The 23,325-nt window shown below is 43.3% G+C and overlaps 1 protein-coding gene across 1 annotated transcript in view; it reads right to left on the bottom strand.

Moving 5' to 3' along the window:
- LOC143803957 (dynein axonemal heavy chain 5-like) overlaps positions 1 to 23,325 on the bottom strand; it is a 587,287-nt gene that overhangs the window by 132,571 nt on the left and 431,391 nt on the right. The window contains exons 69-72 of the mRNA XM_077281707.1: positions 5,370 to 5,477; positions 2,031 to 2,170; positions 727 to 858; positions 353 to 539 (exon numbers count right to left, since the gene is read on the bottom strand). Of these exons, the coding sequence (XP_077137822.1) occupies positions 353 to 539; positions 727 to 858; positions 2,031 to 2,170; positions 5,370 to 5,477 (567 nt within the window). The remainder of the gene's footprint in view (positions 1 to 352; positions 540 to 726; positions 859 to 2,030; positions 2,171 to 5,369; positions 5,478 to 23,325) is intronic.

The following is a 23,325-nucleotide window of genomic DNA, read 5'->3' on the forward strand; positions in this document are numbered from 1 at the left end:
TTACTGAATGGCGCAAGACTGTAATGAATTGATATTATGATAATATATATATATATATATTATATGATTATATATCATTATTATTATTATTGAGATTATATAACGATACCACAAAGCGAATACAGAGTGATGGCCTTTCTTAGACTCTCTCCCCTACTAGGCGCTCTAGCTTTGCAGGACCCAGCACCCATACATACAGTACTGCATGGTCGTCCATTGCAATGAGCGCAGTAATACCAAGTCCAGCAGAAGAAATGTAGGACCAATTTTTAACTTCCAGATCTGGGACATTGAGTTTATTGCCAGCATGTCCTCGTTTTGAGAAGCGGAATATCTGTTTTATGAACTATACCTGAGTAATATCTTTACAGTAAGGAACCCGGGCAGGACCGCCATCTCCGAGTGCACGGTTACTCTGGCTGGAATCATTTGCGTTCTTAGATAATATGCTGCTATGACTGTTTCCCGTCCATGGAACCTGCTCATTTTCATGGAGCATAAAACTATGAATCAAGGTAATAGCTGTCGCTACATTCTCACTAAAACACAATGGAAAATAAGAATTAGTGAAGTAAACATGTTTTTCTTTTTTAAGCCTTATTTCCGATCATTAAAAATGTATTTTCATTGAAACAGAATCTGTTCCATACAAAGGTATATGAATAATACAGGACATGTTCCATGAATACTGATCTATGGACAATAACACGTGAGCAGCAGCCGTACCGGGTTTCTTCTGTGTGGGTTTCCATAATCCTGTGCTGCATTATGTAGTGTTTGGCTTCCCTGTTAATAACATCTTGTGACCAACTGTCAATCCAGATTAGCTGGCACCCAGTTAAGAATCCAGGATATTTTCTATAAAGAATATATGTATAAATGGAAACTCATTAAACCCGTAGAATATGTATAGTACCAACCTGTCCAGCTGTTATTTCCTATTCAGACCTTGGTGTATATCCCCGTACATTCTGGCGCCTTAATTAATTTAATCATTTCTTTTAAATTCATACATCATGAAATACATAATTGCTAAGGTACACTACACTCCTCTAACCCTATGCTGCAGATAATGTTAAAGGTGTTCTCCAAAGCATGAGATTGCTTACTTATCCTTAAGATAAGCCATCAATATCAGATTTGTGGGGGCCCAGCACCCTACACTGCCACCAATCAGCTGGTTGCAGCTCCGCCAGTTGCCAAGTACTGCGCATCAGTTCTTGTTCAAAAGAATAGGAGCTGCTCTGCAGTACTTGGCAGTGGCCACTACCTGAATGGAGTGGGACAGTGCAGCTAGTTTCCATGTTCACATGCGTCCAACGACAATGTGTACAGCTGATTTGCCCGGTGTTGGACCACCACCAATCTGATGTTAATGATCCATCTCATGGGTTGGTCATCAATATCATATACCCAGATAACTCCTATAATGTTATTTTGCTTCCTAAATGCAAAGTTAAACACATTTCTAAATAGCCTTCATGAAAATTATTTTTTACAGCTTTGTTGTCACAGAGTGCCTGTATGTCGTTTATCTACCTTACTGGTTTGCAAAAATTTTACAAATCCATCAGAGATCCTGCTCCTTATGCTGCTGGTTCTCTCCGATCACCCCCCCTCTTTTCTCATTGTTAAAAATAAAAGTAGGGAAGGGTTTGTACACATATATCAATAGTATAACAGGGAAAAAGTATCTACAGTCTCTTGGAGGGCAGAGAAAGCAGGAAATGGAAATGGATGAAAACACATGAAATCAAAGATAAGTGCAGGAAAGAAGCTGTCTGATGTATGAGCTAATGAATATTGAAGTGCACTGCATCTAACCTTTATTACTGAAAGAAACACTCTAAAATAAGATTAATCTCAAACTGGGATAAGTCAGCAAACTGCAAATTAGGAGGTCTGAAAATAAAGGAATGAAAATTGTAGACTGAAACTTAGTGCAATTTTATGAACTAAAAATATATTTTTTTCATGCCAAAGATATTCATACTATATACAACCCATATAAACCCAAATATTAGGCTTACCCTGAGGCTGTCTGCAGAAGTTCATGGCATGGAGAAATACAAACTATTATTCGCAGATAGGATTTCACTTGCGAGATAAAGTATTTGGTTGGGTCATAACCAAGATGTGGATGTTTCCTGCGTAGTGCTGGTCCTAAAACCTAAAAAATATAAATGGTTCTAATAAAATATGTAATTTGGGGGGGATTTAGAATTTTTAGTGGCGGTCAATATGCATTCAAAATATGATGATAAATAGACAACATGATCCATTCATTTTGCAATCTGTTTTTTTAATTCATTTGAGAAAAAACAAACAAAATACATTTCCTCAACCAAAGTTGTTTGGTGTCCCGTCATAATCTACATAAGACAGTGTTGACACCATGTATTGTTATGGCATATCAGTTGGATATTCCAAAAGATTTTTTCTGCGTCCAACTTTTGGAACCTCACCGAACATAGACAATGAAGAGGAAATGAATGGTGGCAAACAAGGGCATTGAGTGAGAAGAATGGATCTGTAAAAAACAGTATCCGAGCCCTATACAACCATAGAGTTCATGATATTGCAGTCCTTTATGTGCTACTTTGGAAGTGGGCTCCTTAACCCTTGGGCCATGGTGCAGATACATAGGTAGCATCACGGTGCCAATGTACAAGAAAAACATTGAAACAACCAATGCGCTCTCCACAATTGCTGAAGGACCCTGAATTCTGAAGACTGTGTGAGACCCAGCAGTGGATCCTGATCAATTAGGTGATGGCATTAGGAAATAATTTTAAGGCATATTTCATTGGGTTCAGTACAAAATTAGTTTACAGAACAATGGCTGTAAGTTCAGAATCAATCATAATCTTCAAAAAATGAACAGGACCTATTGATAATGATCTATCATTATGTTGCTGAAAATTAGCAGATTTTCACTATGGCTTTCACCTTTTTCAATACATAAGAAGAAGCATTGCGAAACGCGCGTCGGGGCAGAGGGACGCCAAGGTTTTCACATGGCAATTTGTGAGATTATTTATTCACTTACCATATGATTTTCACAAAAATAGTTTGTCATACTCTAGAATATCTAAAGGGACGAGACTTCTCTTACCCTAATAGTAGTGATTAGAGAGACTCTAGCTTAGGCTCTGTGTACTGATAGGTTGAGCTCGGACACAAACCTGCAAGCAATGTGGGTCATTCATTGGAAGTTATTTAATTATTTATCACATATTTAGCCTCTGTTTTAGAAAAATCCTATGGAAGTTTAGTCCCTCTTTTTTGGATTATGTACCCTTCTTGTAATATGTTAATTACATTTTAAATTTGGTTTAATAAATATTGATTTTATTCAAGTACCACTGTGGAGATCTTTTAATGTTTGGTCACTCTGATAGTGAGATGTTATGATATTTAGTGGTGCAGTGCCCTCTAGTTAGATGGCACTTAGTAATTGTTGAGCAATTATCTGTGAATATATAAGATTAAATTTGCAGCTAAACGTGAGCATACAATATAAGCATGCCGATTTCTTGAGCATTTGTTAACCCCTTCATGACCTTGGGATTTTTCGTTTTTCCGTGTTCATTTTTCACTCCCCTCCTTCCCAGAGCCATAACTTTTTTATTTTTCCGTCAATTTGGCCATGTGAGGGCTTATTTTTTGCGGGACGAGTTGTACTTTTGAACGACATCATTGGTTTTAGCATGTCGTGTACTAGAAAATGGGAAAAAAATTCCAAGTGCGGTGAAATTGCAAAAAAAGTGCAGTCCCACACTTGTTTTTTGTTTGGCTTTTTTGCTAGGTTCACTAAATGCTAAAACTGACCTGACATTATGATTCTCCAGGTCAGTACGAGTTCATAGACACCTAACATGACTAGGTTATCTTTTACCTAAGTGGTGAAAAAAAATTCCAAACTTTGCTAAAAAAAAAAATAAATTGCGCCATTTTCCGATACTCGTAGTGTCTCCATTTTTCATGATCTGGGGTCAGTTGAGGGCTTATTTTTTATGAGCCGAGATGACATTTTTAATGATAGCATTTTGGTGCAGATACGTTCTATTGATCGCCCGTTATTGCATTTTAATGCAATGTCGCGGCGACCTAAAAAACGTAATTCTGGCATTTTGAATTTTTTTTCTCGCTACGCTGTTTAGCGATCAGGTTAATTCTTTTTTTTTATTGATAGATCGGGTGATTCTGAACGCGGCGATACCAAATATGTGTAGATTTGATTTTTTTTTTTATTGATTTATTTGGGGCAAAGGGGGTGATTTAAACTTTTATATTTTTTTTATTTTTTTCAAATTTTCTTTAACTTTTTGTTTTTACTTTTAACTTTTGCCATGCTTCAATAGCCTCCATGGGAGGCTAGAAGCAGGCACAGCACGATCGGCTCTGCTACATAGCAGCGATCTGCTGTTCGCTGCTATGTAGCAGAAAATCAGGTGTGCTGTGAGCGCCGACCACAGGGTGGCGCTCACAGCTACCGTGGATCAGTAACCATAGAGGTCTCAAGGACCTGTATGGTTACAATACTGAAGCATCGCCGACATCCGATCATGTGACGGGGGTCGGCGATGCCGTCATTTCCGGCCGCCCGGCTGGATGCGGTAGTTAAATGCCGCTGTCTGCGTTTGACAGCGGCATTTAACTAGTTAATAGGCGCGGGCAGATCGCGATTCTGCCTGCGCCTATTACGGGCACATGTCAGCTGTTCAAAATAGCTGACATGTCACCGCTTTGATACGGGCTCACTGCCGGAGCCCGCATCAAAGAGGGGCTTCTGACCTCGTACTATCCCGTCCGAGGTCAGAAAAGGGTTAAGGACCATCAGCTTAGGGTAGCTAGGGGCCACCTATATCTTTAGGTTTCTTGGTTACTACTGTGTATCTTTTCTTTGATGTCTGGTTGTTTCTATGGGATGTATTTATTGTAGGCTATACTCCTTGTCACTATAAAAAGTAACAATCACTATATGACTATTTTTTCAGTATTTATATTTTTTTAGCATACTTGTTTTATTTTAATTGGATTTTTAATTCGATTTAAATGATTATGATCAGATGCAAAATATTGCACTCAGGCCTGACCCATAAATATTTTTATGGTTGATTTTCACAGGCACTATGTAATGCTTAATTTCTTCCGCAGCTTTCCTCTAGGGAAATTGCATAGTCAAAAGCCATCTCTAAAAATCATGGATGATTGAAATGCGTCTTCATCTTCACACTGGCATCAGCTGCAAGACAATCAAAAGTGTTTCCACATAGAACAAAAATAGATATGTTACATTAAAAATTAAAATCAGATCCTGACCACATATATTAAAACCATGACCCAGTGACCTATCAGGTGCTTACCTGCAGGAGATCATTCATCTCTTCAGTTGTGAACAGTGGCAAATATTCCCCACAGATCAGCAGACTGTTAATGGCATTAAGACAGCCCTCGGTGGCCAGCTCCTCTGCCTGTTATTATTGGATGCACAAATTAATATAAGACAAGAGTAGTCATATATTCATTATGACACATATATACAGTTCACAGATCAGTTAAGGATCAGTCCATACGTCTTTTAGTTCAACCAATTATTGCAAAATAATTCTTTGGTAACATACAGTACTATGTATCACTATCCAAATGTCATCATACCAATTCCATTTTTTATGTGGCTTACGAAGGTCAAGATTTCTATATTAATTTCTTAATATATCTTTATGCTTTGTCCCAGATTTGATTCTGATTGCTCCAAAGCCGATGCATAGACATCATGTTAAAGAGGACCATTCACCAAATTTGTCATGCTGAACTTGACATCCAGAGTAATAGTGACTCCAGAGGGGAATACATTTTTTTTTTAATTTCATCTATGTGTTGCAAAGATATTATTTTGACACCTAATGACTTATTTTGTTTTAGTCCAAGTGGGTGCTATCAGGCATTTTTTATTGGAGGCATGTACATCTTGTCCCTGTATGATACTGACCAATCATAAGCTTGCAGCAACACTCAAAGGAAAGAAGAACACACCCCCAGCATAGTTTAGAAACAGATTTCTCAGTATGTCAGTGTGTGAGATATAATGATACAGCACTGATCTTCTGGTTTAATCTCCTGCATGAGTCAGTGTGGGGGGAGAGCCTGTGCAGCTGAGTTTAGCTGTGTCACATTACAAACCCTTCTATTAGCTCTCTTCATCAACTAGCACTATCAGCTATGCTCAATATGTCAGTAATCACACTTATGTCAGTTGTGCTCAACTTGTAATCACTCTGCAGTGAGATAGGAACGAAGTCTCAATACACCTCATACAGGCTTAGCCTCAAATATTCAGGCTACTCTGCAATGACAACCCTGCTCTCACTGCAGAGCAAGTACAAGTTGCCCAAGTACAACAGATAGAAGTGTGATAATGATACAGTCTGTAATCAGGAGAGCTGATAAAAGGTTTGTTGCTCAGCTGTGTTGCATTGCCACCACACTGACTCATGCGGGAGGCAGAAATCTACTCTAAGCTGTGGTGGGGGTGTAGTCTTCTTTTCTTTAAAGCTCTTGTCCACTACTAGGACAATCCCTTCTTGATCACAATGTTTGGCTGCCGTTCCTGTAGTGTTGACACTTGCGGTCCCGAGGCTCCTTGTGGGTGTTACGACACGTAATGCCAGTGCCCAATCAGCACTCCACCTTTGGAGAAATTGAACATGAAGATGAAGTCCAGGCTGCAGATGATCTCGGACTTCCTCTTCCTGCTCAATTCAACAGGAGGTGGGGACAGTGACGCCAGTGCTGATTGGGCACTGGCGTCACGTGTCATAACAACAGTACGGGAGTCTCGGGAAACGGGGATCAGACACTGTGGAAATAGCACCACCATGGGAGGTGAGTATAACCTTTATTATTCTTGGGGGGCAAAGTGAGTGATTTGAGAAGAAGTTGTTCAAGTAGTGGGCAACTTCTTTAAGTGTTGCTGTCTGGTTATCAGTGGTCAGCATCATACAGGAGAAGAAAAACACATCCCTAGTGACACCTCCCTGATAACACCCACTTGGAGTTTTAAAAAAACTTTAACCCATTAAATGCCAAGTACTTTGATTCCCAATATCTCCGCAATGGAGAGGAGAAATAAAAAAAAATGAAATAATGTTTTAATCCACTCTGCTGCCATGTTTACATCCTATGTCCAGCTCAACATGAAAAACTGGAGAAAGGTCCTCTTCAAAGGATAAACCTTCTGTCTTTCTGTGGTCACCAGTAAAGGACACTAAGCATATTAAGCTGGGTTCACATCTACATTCAGGAATGTCTGTTTTGGGAACAATCAGAATTTGTCTGAAACGAATCAGTTGCATTAGTGCGCCACTGATTATTATGGACTTTGTCTATGTCACTTCTTAGAATGGAAAAAAAGTTCTCCATACATGCTTTTTTCCATTCTAAATAATGGTACCGACAAACAGAATTCCTGAATATAGGTGTTAATGTTAACCCTACAACATATATTATTACTGTACATCAAACGTGCTAATAAAACAGTATACAGCAAACTCCCTTTATAAGTTGTCTGTGCAGTGATCTGGTAGCTCTCTAGCAGAGTAACTAATTTTAGGAGAAAAATTGTTTCAGAAATATTCTCACCATTATAATAAAAAAATGTCTGTAGAGATAAACAATTGTTATTTAAAAGTTAATAAAAATACATGTGTAAAATATATCTTTTAAAACCTAGATGAGGTATGGCCAGTTTCATTGCAATGGTCCTGACATAGATGGCTTATGCTTTAGTTGGCTGACTATATATGTGAATAACACTAGTGCCTCCAAGTTATAGTTATATTTTTATCTCGAAACATAGATCACTGGCGCCCTCTGCTGTTTGATTTATAATGTGGGTTTCAGCATACAGAGTGTCAAAGATATATGTTTGGAAATGTACGTTTTGCTAATGGGTTTACCTTCGCTAAAACAATAAGATTTACCTAGAGCAGTACGGCTTGTGAACAGCAAACATGACTAGCAAATAACTTAATTGAAAAATTGTTTAGACATAATATATAGTTCCATCAGTGACAAGATCCTAAAATAGATATTTTTTAATGTTTAGAATGCTATGACTGTTTCATTTACATAGGCACCAAAGACAGGCATCACCAGATTTCACAATACAAACTGTAAATGTTATTAAACTGCTCTCTTATCTGATTATGCATTTTACGTGGAACATTCATTTCAGAACGGCTGTATAACCCATCAGGATCCCACTTTCCCCCCCATCTAGTCTGATGGACAGCTCTTCAGTGTCCCTCCTCTCTGCTGCGTCAGCTGTGATCTCACGCTGCTCAGTACAATCTGTAGTTGTCAGTCAGGTTGTTTGGGTGGAGCAGAACGGTAGAGGCAAACATCCCCTCACCTCCATGTCCAGAGCAGAGCTGGCTCGAAGTAACCAGTAAGCTCTGAGTGAGTACAAGATCAGGGGTAAAGAGAGAGCTGTTGTGAGAGAAGCACTGGGCAGGTTTTTGAGCGAGGTTCAGACAGCAAACTTTCAGGCCTGCCAAACACAGGAGATGGCTGTTGTCTACATGATGCTTTGACCAATCATTTGGCTGTCAGCCACCTCTCTTGGCACTCCCATACGTGCTTTTCAGCCGATCACTCCTGTACTCTCTTTGAGAGGGCCTCCACCAGAAATGTAGACTGCTGATCTCAAAAAGAAAAAATGACCAGTAGTCTGTACTGGATATACCAGATCCTTAACTCTCTCAACTATTAGTTTTTTATGGTCCCCATACATATTAGATGGTTGGCCGAAACCTGTCAATATCAATGAGTTCAGCCCACAGTCTAATGTGTATAGGGGGCTTTAGCTGCTGTCCTGCCACCACTTCTAATATGCTGGATTCTACCTAATGAGTCAAGAAGCTCCTGGAGTGGAGATTGAATACACTTGGATTCATGAGATACTTCATCAGTATGGGCGGACATACCGCATGTGCAGCCTGTGCGGCTGCACCGGGGCCTGGAGGTGGAGGGGGCCCCTGCAGGGTGGCTAATAATGAGGGCAACCTGGCCCCAGGACAGATTGCCCTCATGTGCAGTGGGCAGGGAGAGATCCCTGCAGCTCAGCTGCCTACAAGAGAAAATAGCAGCAGAGCTGCAGTGATCTGTCCTGCTTTCTGCCCGCGCTTCCTCTCACACAGACAGAAGCGCCGCTAGATGATGTCATCATTCAGCAGCTGTCTGTGCCAGAGAGAGGAAGCTGCAGACGGTGATGCTTCAGCTGTGGGAGAGCACGCGGAGAGGTGAGAGGTGCTGTGTGTGTAGGTGTGTGCGTGAATGTGTAGCGCTGCTGGGGAATGTGCAGAGAGGTGAATGGTGTTGTGTGTGTCTGTGTGTGTGTAGGGGAGGAGAGGGTGATGATGGGGGTGATGGGGAGAATGAAATGATGGGGTGATGGAGAGGGCAATGATGGGGCTGATGGGGAGAAGGCAATGATGGGGTGATGGAGAGTGCAATGATGGGGAAGGTGGGGGAGGAGGAAATGAAGGAAGTGGAATGGGCAAGGATGGGATGGTGGGGGTGGAGGAAATAATGGATGTGGTGGAATGGGCAATAATGGAGTGGAGGGGGAAGGAAATGATGGAGGTGGTGGAATGAGCAAGGATGGTGGTGGTGGTGGTGGAAAGGACAATGATGGTGGTGGAGTGGGGAGGAAATGATGGAGGTGGTGGAATGGCCAAGGATGGTTGTGGTGAAAAGGGCAATGATGGGGATAGTGGGGAGGAGGAAATGATGGATGTGGTGGAAAGGGCAATGATGGGGATGGTAGGGGAGGAGGAAATGATGAGGGTGGTGGAATGGGCAATGATGGGGGTGTTGGGAGAGAAGGCAATGATGGAGGTGGGGGAGGAAGAAATGATGGTGGTAGTGAAAAAGACAATGATGGGAGTGGTGGGGAAGGAGGCAATGATGGGGTGGTGAAGGAGGCAATGATGGGGGTGGTGAAGGAGAAGGCTGTAATGGAGGTGGTGGAAAAAGCAATAATGGGGGTGAAGGAGAGGGCAATGATGGGGAGGAGGAAATGATGGAGGTGGCAGAATGGTCAATGATGGGGCGGTAGGGGAGGAGGCAATGATGGAGGTGGGGAGGAGGCAATGAAGGTGGTAGTGAAAAAGACAATCATGGGAGTGGTGGGGAAGGAGGCAATGATGGGGAGTGGAGGAGAAGGCTGTGATGGAGTTGGTGGAAAGGGCAATGAGGGGTGATGGAGAGGGCAATGATGGGGTGGTAGGGGAGAAAGCAATGATGGAGGTGGTGGAAAGAACAATGATGGGGTGGTGGGGGAGAATACAATGATGGTGGTGGTGGAAAGGACAATGATGGTGGTAGTGGAAAGGGCAATGATGGTTGTGGTGGGGGAGGAGGAAATGATGGAGGTGGTGGAATGGGCAATGATATGGGGTGGTAGGAGAGAAAGCAATGATAGTGGTGGTGGAGAAGGCAATGATGGAGGTGGTGAAGAGAGCAATGAGGAGGTGGGGAGAGGACAATAATGGGATGTGGGGGGAGGAGGACAGTGAGGGGTGTGAGTGATTGGGATGGGAGGAACGGGGACTTTTAATGGACTTAGTTACAGGGGGAGGTGGAGGAAGATGTTATCGCTTATTATGTCTGACACAGTCCCTTAGTATAGAGTGTACGTACTTATTATGTATAACACAGTCCCTTATTATATAGTGTACTCACTAATTCTGTATAACACCATCCTTAGTTACATAGTTTCCTTTTTTATTATGTATAACATCGTCCCTAATTACGGACCATCCTGTCTAGTTATATATGGTGCCATCCCTTATTATATAGCTTCCTCTGCTGTTATGTACAGTATTGTCTCTTATATAGTGTATACTTGTTAATTTTGTTATTCACAGCGCCCTGTTTTATTACATAGTCCCCTCTCTTTTTAGATATAAAATGACCGCTGATGGATGAGCCGGTGAGCAGACGACCAGTCCATCAGCTCCTCAATTAGAAAAAAGCTTTCCCATGCTCCTTCAGCAGTCATTGCATTATACAGCTAACAAAACAGGGCGATATGCAAAAAAAAACAGGGCTCTACATAATCCAATATGTAAGGGACGGTACTTTACATAACAATATAACAATATATCAAGAGAGGGCATGTATGTGTGTGGCTATATATATATATATATATATATATATATATATATATATATATATATATATATATATATACAGAGCAAAAGCTTGGACACACCTTCTCATTTAAAGATTTTTCTGTATTTTCACGACTATGAAAATTGTAAATTCACACTGAAGGCATCAAAACTATCAATTAACACGTGTGGAATTCTGTACTTAACAAAAAAGTGTGAAACAACTGAAAATATGTCTTATATTCTAGGTTCTTCAAAGTAGCCACCTTTTGCTTTAATGACTGCTTTGCACACTCTTAGCATTCTCTTGATAAGCTTCAAGAGGTAGTCACCAGAAATGGTCTTTCAACAATCTTGAAGGAATTCCCAGAGATGCTTAGCACTTGTTGGCCCTTTTGCCTTCACTCTGCGGTCCAGCTCATCCCAAACCATCTCGATTGGGTTCAGGTCTGGTGACTGTGGAGGCCAGGTCATCTGGCGTAGCACCCCATCACTCTCCTTCTTGGTCAAATAGCCCTTACACAGCCTGGAGGTGTGTTTGGGGTCATTGTCCTGTTGAAAAATAAATGATGGTCCAACTAAACGCAAACCAGATGGAATAGCATGTTGCTGCAGGATGCTGTGGTAGCCATGCTGGTTCAGTGTGCCTTTAATTTTGAATAAATCCCCAGCAGTGTCACCAGCAAAGCACCCCCACAGCATCACACCTCCTCCTCCATGCTTCACGGTGGGAACCAGGCATGTAGAGTCCATCCGTTCACCTTTTCTGCTTCGCACAAAGACACGGTGGTTGGAACCAAAGATCTCAAATTTGGACTCATCAGACCAAAGCACAGATTTCCATTGGTCTAATGTCCATTCCTTGTGTTCTTTAGCCTAAACAAGTTTCTTCTGCTTGTTGCCTGTCCTTAGCAGTGTTTTCTTAGCAGCTATTTTACCATGAAGCCTGCTGCACAAAGTCTCCTTTTAGTTGTTGTAGAGATGTGTCTGCTGCTAGAACTCTGTGGGGCATTGACCTGGTCTCTAATCTGAGCTGCTGTTAACCAGAGATTTCTGAGGCTGGTGACTCGGATAAACTTATCCTCAGAAGCAGAGGTGACTCTTGGTCTTCCTTTCCTGGGGCAGTCCTCATGTGAGCCAGTTTCTTTGTAGCGTTTGATGGTTTTTGCCACTGCACTTGGGGACACTTTCAAAGTTTTCCCAATTTTTTGGACTGACTGACCTTCATTTCTTAAAGTAATGATGGGCACTCATTTTTCTTTACTTAGCTGCTTTTTTCTTGCCATAATACAAATTCTAACAGTCTATTCAGTAGGACTATCAGCTGTGTATCCACCAGACTTCTGCACAACACAACTGATGGTCCCAACCCCATTTATAAGGCAAGAAATCTCACTTATTAAACCTAACAGGGCACACCTGTGAAGTGAAAGCCATTCCCGGTGACTACCTCTTGAAGCTCATCAAGAGAATGCCAAGAGTGTGCAAAGCAGTCATCAAAGCAAAAGGTGGCTACTTTGAATAACCTAGAATATAAGACATAACAAAAAAGTGTGAAACAACTGAAATTAAGTATATAATTCCACATGTGTTAATTCATAGTTTTGATGTCTTCAGTGTGAATGTACAATTTTCATAGTCATGAAAATACAGAAAAATCATTAAATGAGAAGGTGTGTCCAAACTTTTGCTATGTATGTATGTGTATATATATATATATATATATATATATATATATATATATATATATATATATATATATATATATATATACATACATATAACTTTGTTGCCATAAAAGGAGGGGGGCCCAGACACATTTCTTGCACAGGGGCCCCGAGCTGTCAGTGTCCGCTCCTGACATATGGTGAATCACCAGGTAGGTGGACTCAAAAATGCTTATTTTAAAGGGAATCTGTCACCCCAAAAATCGTATATGAGCTAAGGCCACCGGCATCAGGGGCTTATCTACAGCATTACAGAATGATAAGCCCCCGATGTAACCTGAAAGATAAGTTATATTATAATCACCCAAGGGCGGTCCCGCTGTGGTCCGGTCCGATGGGCATCGCGGTCAGGGTCCAGTGCCTCCTAGCTTAATACGATGACGTCCTCTTCTTGTCTTCCTGCCGCGGCTCCGATGCAGGCGTACTTTGTCTGCCCTGTTGAGGGCACAGCAAAGTACTGGAGTGCGCAGGAATTAAAAAAAGATTTGAAGAGACTGGAGATGTGTTTGACAAGCCCAGGTCCGGCAGACCCTGCAAGACAACTGCTCAGGAGGAACTTTTGTTTGTTAGAAAATCCAAAGCAAGCCCCTCTTCCACTGCAGCAGAGCTCCAACAGGCCTTTTTTTTTTTAAATTCTTTGTACTTGACGCTGAGACACATTAAAGGTGCCAGCTACCTCTGCAGTGGATCTGGTCTTCAGCATCTTGATAATCCAGGCTTTGGTCGCAGGGTGGATTTTTTGGCATGTTGTCAGAGCTCAAGTTGCAGTTGAAGTGAAGGTCTGGGGTGCTGGGTTACTTTTTATACACACACTAATTGTGTGTCACCGCTGTGATCTGCTTTCACTTTACGGCCGGGAGTCAGTCAGTGCGGGAAGCAGACAGCAAGGGACCTGACGGACACCGGAATGCGAGTATGTACTGTTTTTTTTTTTTTATATTTATGACGGTAACCAGGGTAAACATCGGGTTACTAAGCGCGGCCCTGCGCTTAGTAACCCGATGTTTACCCTGGTTACCCAGGGACCTCGGCATCGTTGGTCGCTGGAGAGCGGTCTCTGTGACAGCTCCCCAGCGATCACACAACGACTTACCAACGATCACGGCCAGGTCGTATCGCTGGTCGTGATCGTTGGTAAATCGTTTTGTGAGACGGTACCCTTAAACACATCTGTATCTTCAGAAAAATGGACAAACTGCAATAACTCAGCTGCCATGTGCTGTACCAACCCCCTGACCTACCGTTTTATTCCCCTAAACCATATAGCTTGTAAACCTGCATAGGCAGGGTCCTCTTTCCCTCCGCACCAGTCTGTCAATGTTAGTTTGTTTACTGTGTCTTATATACTGCATGTATTATATGTATATAAAGTAAACCCTTTTAACATGTAAGGCATCATGGAATAAATGATGCTTTAACAATAATAAATAATAAAAATACAAATATAGTTACCTTATAGCAAATTATTACTATGATAATGATTAACTTGAAATAGAAAATTGAATAATACATTGAAAACTCTAGCATTTTGAATATTGTGAACTATTTAGTGAATATTTTGATATTCTGCTTAGTGAAAAATAAAGGGATTAGATTTTGAGAGGTTCTCCACATCGCTGAGTAATTGATAATTTAGCTGCAGCAAACATTAACATTAAAAAGCAAAACAATGACTTTTTGTTTGGACAGAGATTAATGTGGTCCATGCTTATGACTAATAAGCTAATAGCAGACACCGGCTTGGCCTTTTATCTGCACTGTAATCATAGCATGATTGCACATAGCAGACATTGATAAATACTATGGCAACAGAGTGCACTTATCTCTACCAATAAATCAGTCCATTGTTCAGCTCCAGGAGCCATGGTGGCCGCAATAAAGATCATAATTAAGGGTAATTGTAATTAACTCCTTAGCATCAGCACACAATTTTTTAAACTGAGTTGATGTAATACACAAAGCTTTTCTCTTAAGCCGTGGCTCATAAATACATGAATAACTTTGAACATGAGTGATCATTAATGTCAACATTGTCAATTAAAATTTGAAACCAAGTTGAAAATCAAAGTGACAAATAAATGCAGTGCTCTCAGACTTTTCCTTCATAGTTCAGCCATTTGTTCTGCAGGCCTTTTCATCTTAAGGCCCCGTCTCACTTAGCGATTTACCAACGATCACGACCAGCGATATGACCTGGCCGTGATCGTTGGTAAGTCGCTGTGTGGTCGCTGGGGAGCTGTCACACAGACCGCTCTCCCCAGCGACCAACGATCAGGGGAACGAGTTCGGCATCGTTGAAACTGTCTTCAACGATGCCGAAGTCCCCCTGCAGCACCCGGGTAACCAGGGTAAACATCGGGTTACTAAGCGCAGGGCCGCGCTTAGTAACCCGATGTTTACCCTGGTTACCAAAAAAAACAAACAGTACATACTCGCCTTTCGGTGTCCAGGTCCCTTGCCGTCTGCTTCCTGCTCTGACTGAGATCCGGCCGTACAGTGAGAGCAGAGCGCAGCGGTGACGTCACTGCTGTGCTCTCACTTCTCACTGTACGGCCGGGAGTCAGTGAGAGCAGGAAGCAGACGGCAAGGGACCTGGACACCGAAAGGCGAGTATGTAGTGTTTGTTTTTTTTGGTAACCAGGGTAAACATCGGGTTACTAAGCGCGGCCCTGCGCTTAGTAACCCGATGTTTACCCTGGTTACCAGTGAAGACATCGCTGGATCGGTGTCACACACACCGATTCAGCAATGTCAGCGGGGCCTCAACGACCAAAAAAAGGTCCAGGCCATTCCGACACGACCAGCGATCTCGCAGCAGGGGCCTGATCGCTGGTACGTGTCACACATAGCGAGATCGCTATGGAGGTCGCTGTTGCGTCACAAAACTTGTGACTCAGCAGCGATCTCGCTAGCGATCTCGCTATGTGAGACGGGGCCTTAACTAACTATCCCATTTTTGACCGTGCCAGACAGGGCCATAAGGTCCGACCAATTGTATTAATTTTTCCCAAAAAATTTTTTGCACTGACATGGTTGTACGAGTTTCTGTTTTATGCAGAACAAATTGTATTATTTTTTAGTACTGTTTTCAAATACCATACATATAAATGACTGTGCAGTGTATATATATATATATATATATATATATATATATATATATATATATATATAACTGTTCATATTTTACACCAAATAACCACTTGAATTAATTATCCATGTTACTATGGTCTTGTGGACAATGTGTAGGTTTTTATTTTCCATATATATTGATATCCATTTTATATAGTTATCCCCCAAGTACTCTCACTTGTCTTCCCTTCGTTTGAGGTCCATGCTGTCAGACTCTACATCCCCTTCTCCATGCGAGTGGCAGTGGTGTATCGTCCTCCCGGCCCCTCTCATCAGTTCCTGGATCACTTTGCCACCTGGCTTCCACACTTTCTCTCCTGTGACACCCCCACCCTCATCATGGGTGATTTCAACATCCCCATTGCTTCTCCCCTCTCCTCATCTGCTTCTCACCTTTTAACCCTAACCTCCTCTTTCGGCCTCTCGCAGCATACTAACTCCCCAACTCATGAAGATGGAAACTCCCTCGACTTGGTCTTCTCCCGGCTTTGCTCAGTGGATGATTTCACAAACTCCCCTCTCCCGCTCTCTGACCACAACCTTCTTTCATTCTCTATCAAGAACTGCCATCCCATTCAGGTCACCCCCACTTTCCACACTTATAGAAACATACAGGCCATTAACACCCATAAACTTATGAAGAACTTGCAGTCCTCATTGGCCCCAATCTTCTCCATCTCATGTCCTGATTCTGCTCTGAAGCATTACAATGAAACCCTGCAAAGTGCCCTGGATGAAGCTGCACCTCATATAAATAGAACAACTCGGCACAGACGGCCACAACCGTGGGACACGCTGCAAACACGTTTCCTGCAGCGGTGCTCCAGGTGTGCCGAACGTCTGTGGAGAAAATGTAATCTACCCGAAGATTTCATCCATTATAAGTTCATGCTAAAAACATACAACTCTGCCCTTCACCTCTCCAAACAAACTTATTTCAACACCCTCATCACCTCGCTGTCCAATAACCCTAAACGTCTCTTTGACACTTTCCAGTCCCTACTCAACCCAAGAGTGCAGGCCCCAACCACGGATCTCCACGCTGACGATCTGGCCAATTACTTCAAAGAAAAAATTGACCACATTCGACAGGAAATCATCTCCCAATCTCTTCACACCATGCACTGTCCTCCCTCCCCCACTGCATCTAGTTCACTCTGACTTTGAACCAGTTACAGAAGAAGTAATCAGGCTCCTTGCATCTTCTCGCCCAACCACTTGCACCAGTGACCCCATTCCGTCACATCTCCTCCAGTCCCTTTCCCCGGCTGTCACCTCTCACCTAACAAAAATATTCAACCTTTCTCTCACTTCCGTCATTTTTCCATCCTCATTTAAGCATGTATTATGATACATCCATTACTTAAAAAACCATCCCTCGATCAAAACTGTGCCGCTAATTATAGACCTGTCTCTAACCTTCCCTTCATCTCCAAACTCCTCGAACGCCTGGTCCACTCCCGTCTTACCAGCTATCTCTCAGATAACTCTCTTCTCGACCCTCTTCAATCTGGTTTCCACTCTTTACACTCTACTGAAACTGCCCTCACTAAAGTCTCTAATGACCTACTAACAGCTAAATCTAATGGTCACTACTCCATGCTAATTCTCTTAGATCGCTCCGCAGCATTCGACACTGTGGATCATCAGCTCCTCCTCACTATGCTTTGCTCCATCGGCCTCAAGGACACCGTTCTCTCCTGGTTCTCCTCCTATCTCTCTGACCGCTCCTTCACTGTATCTTTTGCTGGATCCTCCTCCTCTCACCTTCCCCTTACTGTTGGGGTTCCTCAAGGATCAGTCTTAGGCCCCCTCCTCTTCTCTTTGTATACTGCCCCTATTGGACAAACAATCAGTAGATTTGGTTTCCAGTACCATCTCTATGCTGACGACACCCAATTATACACTTCTTCTCCTGTTATCACGCTGACCTTTTTAGAAAACACCAGTGATTGTCTTACTGCTGTTTCTAACATCATGTCCTCCCTCTATCTGAAACTGAACCTGTCAAAAACTGAACTCCTCATGTTTTCTCCCTCTATTAACCTACCTTTGCCTGACATTGTCATTTCCGTGTGCGGTTCCACCATTACTCCAAAGCAACATGCCCGCTGCCTTGGGGTCATACTTAATTCGGAGCTTTCATTCACCCCCCACCAGGGCCGGACTGGGACTAAAATTCAGCCCTGGCATTTGAAGTTACACAGGCCCACTTGTCACATGGTGACTGTATAATATCTTTGTACACTTGTAGGCAGGGCCGGTTTTAGGCAAAGTGGGGCCCTAGGCAAAGTTTAAAATGGGTCCCCAAATGCTAACATATTGCACATCACACAGAAGCCTTTCTGTTGTATTTACGTGCGCTGAGTTCAGGCCGCTAAACGAGTTTGATCGACAATACTGAAGTTGTTCAACGCTTGTTTCCCGGCCTCTTTCCACCAGCTGAGGAATAATGATGAGACAGAACGATCACTAATAGATCACCATACAGTATCATGTTTTCAGCAGCACATCTACAGTTTACACTGGCAATGTGCTGCTGACAACAAGGCTTTTTGTTCCAGCAAAAACAATCCGAATATGCAGCATTTTACTTGTTTAGTAAAATACACCCCATAGTCCTCCATATATTATAATGTGCTCCATAGTCCTCCATATAGTATAATACACTCCCTATAGTCCTTCATATATTAAAATACACTGCTCAGTCCTCCACATAGTATAATACACTCCTCATAGTCCTCCATATAGCATAATACAATCCTCATAGTCCTCCATATAGCATAATACAATCCTCATAGTGCTCCATATAGTATAATGCACCGCCACAGTCATCCATGTAGTACAATTCACTTCCCATAGTATAATGCACCCCATAGTTCTTCATATAGTATAACGTATTCCCCATAGTCCTCGATACAGTATAATGCAGCCCACATATAGTATAATGCAGCCACCCCAGAGTATAATGCAGCCACCCCAGAGTATAATGCAGCCACCCCACAGAGTATAATGCAGCCACCCCAGAGTATGTAACCCCCATAGAATATAATACAGCCCACCTCCCCATAATATATAATGTAGCCCCCCATAGAATATAATGCAGCCCCCCATAGTATATAACGCAGCCTCCCCCATAGAATATAATATACCCCCACAATAGTATATAACACAGCCACATAGTACATAACATGGCCTCCCCCATAGAATATAATATACTCCCCATAGTATATAGCAAAGCCCGCATATTATATAGCACAAACCGCATAGTATACAGCACAGCCTGCATACTATAGCACAGCTCGCGTAGTAGATAACACAGCCCACACAGCAGTATTCAGCACAGACCACACAGTAGTATACAGCACAGACCACACAGTAGTATACAGCACAGCCCACGTAGAAGTATACAGCACAGTCCACACAGTAGTATACAGCACAGCCCACAGAGTAATATATACAGCACAGCCCACAAAGTAATATATACAGCACAGCCCACAAAGTAATATATACAGCACAGCCCACAGAGAACTATATACAGCACAGCCCACAGAGAACTATATACAGCACAGCCCACAGAGAACTATATACAGCACAGCCCAGAGTACTATATACAGCACAGCCCAGAGTACTATATACAGCACAGCCCAGAGTACTATATACAGCACAGCCCACAGAGTACTATATACAGCACAGCCCACAGAGTACTATATACAGCACAGCCCACAGAGTACTATACACAGCACAGCCCACAGAGTACTATATACAGCACAGCCCACAGAGTACTATATACAGCACAGCCCACAGAGTACTATATACAGCACAGCCCACAGAGAACTATATACAGCCCACAGCAGTATACAGCACAGAGCACAGCCCACAGAGAACTATATACAGCCCACAGCAGTATACAGCACAGAGCACAGCCCACAGAGAACTATATACAGCCCACAGCAGTATACAGCACAGAGCACAGCCCACAGAGAACTATATATAGCACAGAGCACACAGTAGTATACAGCACAGAGCACAGCCCACAGAGAGCTATATACAGCCCACAGCAGTATACAGCACAGAGCACAGCCCACAGAGAACTATATACAGCCCACAGTAGTATACAGCACAGAGCACAGCCCACAGAGAACTATATACAGCCCACAGTAGTATACAGCACAGAGCACAGCCCACAGAGAACTATATACAGCCCACAGCAGTATACAGCACAGAGCACAGCCCACAGAGAGCTATATACAGCCCACAGCAGTATACAGCACAGAGCACAGCCCACAGAGAACTATATACAGCCCACAGCAGTATACAGCACAGAGCACAGCCCACAGAGTACTATATACAGCCCACAGCAGTATACAGCACAGAGCACAGCCCACAGAGAACTATATACAGCCCACAGCAGTATACAGCACAGAGCACAGCCCACAGAGAACTATATACAGCCCACAGCAGTATACAGCACAGAGCACAGCCCACAGAGAGCTGTCATGATCTCAATGGCAAGAGATCATAGCATCAGCATATATAGGAACTAGCTCTTGGAAGATGGAAACTGAGCTGACCATGAACTAAACCTAACGCACAACTAGCAGTGGCCGGGTAGCATGCCTACGTTGATTCTAGATGCCCAGCACCAGCCGGAGGACTAAATAAAGCTAGCAGAGGAAAATATTAGTCCTAGCTCACCTCTAGAGAAATACCCCGAAAGGAGACAGAGGCCCCCCACATGTATTGGCGGTGAATCAAGATGAAATAACAAACGTAGTATGAAAATAGGTTTAGCAAATTTGAGGTCCACTTACTACATAGCAGAAGACAGAAAGGACACTTTCATGGTCAGCTAAAAACCCTATCAAAACACCATCCAGAAATTACTTTAAAACTCTGGCATTAACTCATAACACCAGAGTGGCAATTCCTGTTCACAAGAGCTTTCCAGACACAGTAACGAAACTACAGCTGTGAACTGGAACAAAAATGCAAAAACAAACATGGACAAGAGTCCAACTTATCTAGTAGTTGTCTAGGAGCAGGAACAAGCACAGAGAGGCTTCTGATAACATTGTTGACCGGCAAGCAACTAACAGAGCAGCAAGGTTATATAGCGACTCCCACATCTTGATGGGAACAGGTGAACAGAGAAGATGAAGACACCAGTTCAATTCCACCAGTAGCCACCGGGGGAGCCCAGAATCCAAATTCACAACAGTACCCCCCCCTCAAGGAGGGGGCACCGAACCCTCACCCGAACCACCAGGGCGATCAGGATGGGCCCTATGAAAGGCACGAACCAGATCAGAGGCATGAACATCAGATGCATTCACCAAAGAATTATCCTCCTGGCCGTATCCCTTCCACTTGACCAGATACTGGAGTCTCCGTCTGGAAACACGAGAGTCTAAGATTTTCTCCACAACGTACTCCAACTCACCCTCAACCAACACCGGAGCAGGAGGCTCAACGGAAGGCACAACCGGTACCTCATACCTGCGCAATAATGACCGATGAAAAACGTTATGAATAGAAAAGGATGCAGGGAGGTCCAAACGGAAGGAAACAGGGTTAAGAATCTCCAATATCTTATACGGGCCGATGAACCGAGGCTTAAACTTAGGAGAAGAGACCCTCATAGGGACAAAACGAGAAGACAACCACACCAAGTCCCCAACATGAAGACGAGGACCAACACGACGACGGCGGTTAGCAAAAAGCTGAGTCTTCTCCTGGGACAACCTCAAATTGTCCACCACCTGCCCCCAGATCTGATGCAATCTCTCCACCACAGCATCCACTCCAGGACAATCCGAAGATTCCACATGACCAGAGGAAAATCGAGGATGAAACCCCGAATTACAGAAAAACGGGGACACCAAAGTGGCAGAGCTGGCCCGATTATTGAGAGCGAACTCCGCCAATGGCAAAAAAGCAACCCAATCATCCTGGTCAGCAGACACAAAACACCTCAGATATGTCTCCAGGGTCTGATTAATCCGCTCAGTCTGGCCATTCGTCTGAGGATGGAAAGCGGACGAAAAAGATAAATCTATGCCCATCCTAGCACAGAATGCCCGCCAAAATCTAGACACGAATTGGGTCCCTCTGTCAGAAACGATATTCTCAGGAATACCATGCAAACGAACAACATTTTGAAAAAACAGAGGAACCAACTCGTAAGAAGAAGGCAACTTGGGCAGAGGAACCAAATGGACCATCTTAGAGAAACGGTCACACACCACCCAGATGACAGACATCTTCTGAGAAACAGGCAGATCTGAAATAAAATCCATCGAGATGTGCGTCCAAGGCCTCTTAGGAATAGGCAAGGGCAACAACAATCCACTAGCCCGAGAACAACAAGGCTTGGCCCGAGCACAAACGTCACAAGACTGCACAAAGCCTCGCACATCTCGTGACAGGGAAGGCCACCAGAAGGACCTTGCCACCAAATCCCTGGTACCAAAAATGCCAGGATGACCTGCCAACGCAGAAGAATGAACCTCAGAGATGACTCTACTGGTCCAATCATCAGGAACAAACAGTTTATCAGGTGGGCAACGATCAGGTCTATCCGCCTGAAACTCCTGCAAGGCCCGCCGCAGGTCTGGAGAAACGGCTGACAATACCACTCCATCCTTAAGGATACCTGTGGGCTCAGAGTTACCAGGCGAGTCAGGCTCAAAACTCCTAGAAAGGGCATCCGCCTTAACATTCTTAGAACCCGGTAGGTATGACACCACAAAATTAAACCGAGAGAAAAATAATGACCAGCGCGCCTGTCTAGGATTCAGGCGCCTGGCAGTCTCAAGATAAACCAAATTTTTGTGGTCAGTCAATACCACCACCTGATGTCTGGCCCCCTCAAGCCAATGGCGCCACTCCTCAAAAGCCCACTTCATGGCCAAAAGCTCCCGATTCCCAACATCATAATTCCGCTCAGCGGGCGAAAATTTACGGGAAAAGAAGGCACAAGGCCTCATCACGGAGCAGTCAGAACTTTTCTGCGACAACACTGCCCCAGCTCCGATCTCAGAAGCGTCGACCTCAACCTGAAAAGGTAGAGCAACATCAGGCTGACGCAACACAGGGGCAGAGGAAAAACGGCGCTTAAGCTCCCGAAAGGCCTCCACAGCATCAGGGGACCAATCAGCAACATCAGCATTCAGCACCCTTCTTAGTCAAATCGGTCAATGGCTTAGCAATATCCGAAAAACCAGCAATAAATCGACGATAAAAGTTAGCAAAGCCCAAAAATTTCTGAAGACTCTTAAGAGAAGAGG

Source organism: Ranitomeya variabilis, chromosome 2 (assembly GCF_051348905.1).
Source record: "Ranitomeya variabilis isolate aRanVar5 chromosome 2, aRanVar5.hap1, whole genome shotgun sequence".
NCBI lineage: Eukaryota > Metazoa > Chordata > Amphibia > Anura > Dendrobatidae > Ranitomeya > Ranitomeya variabilis.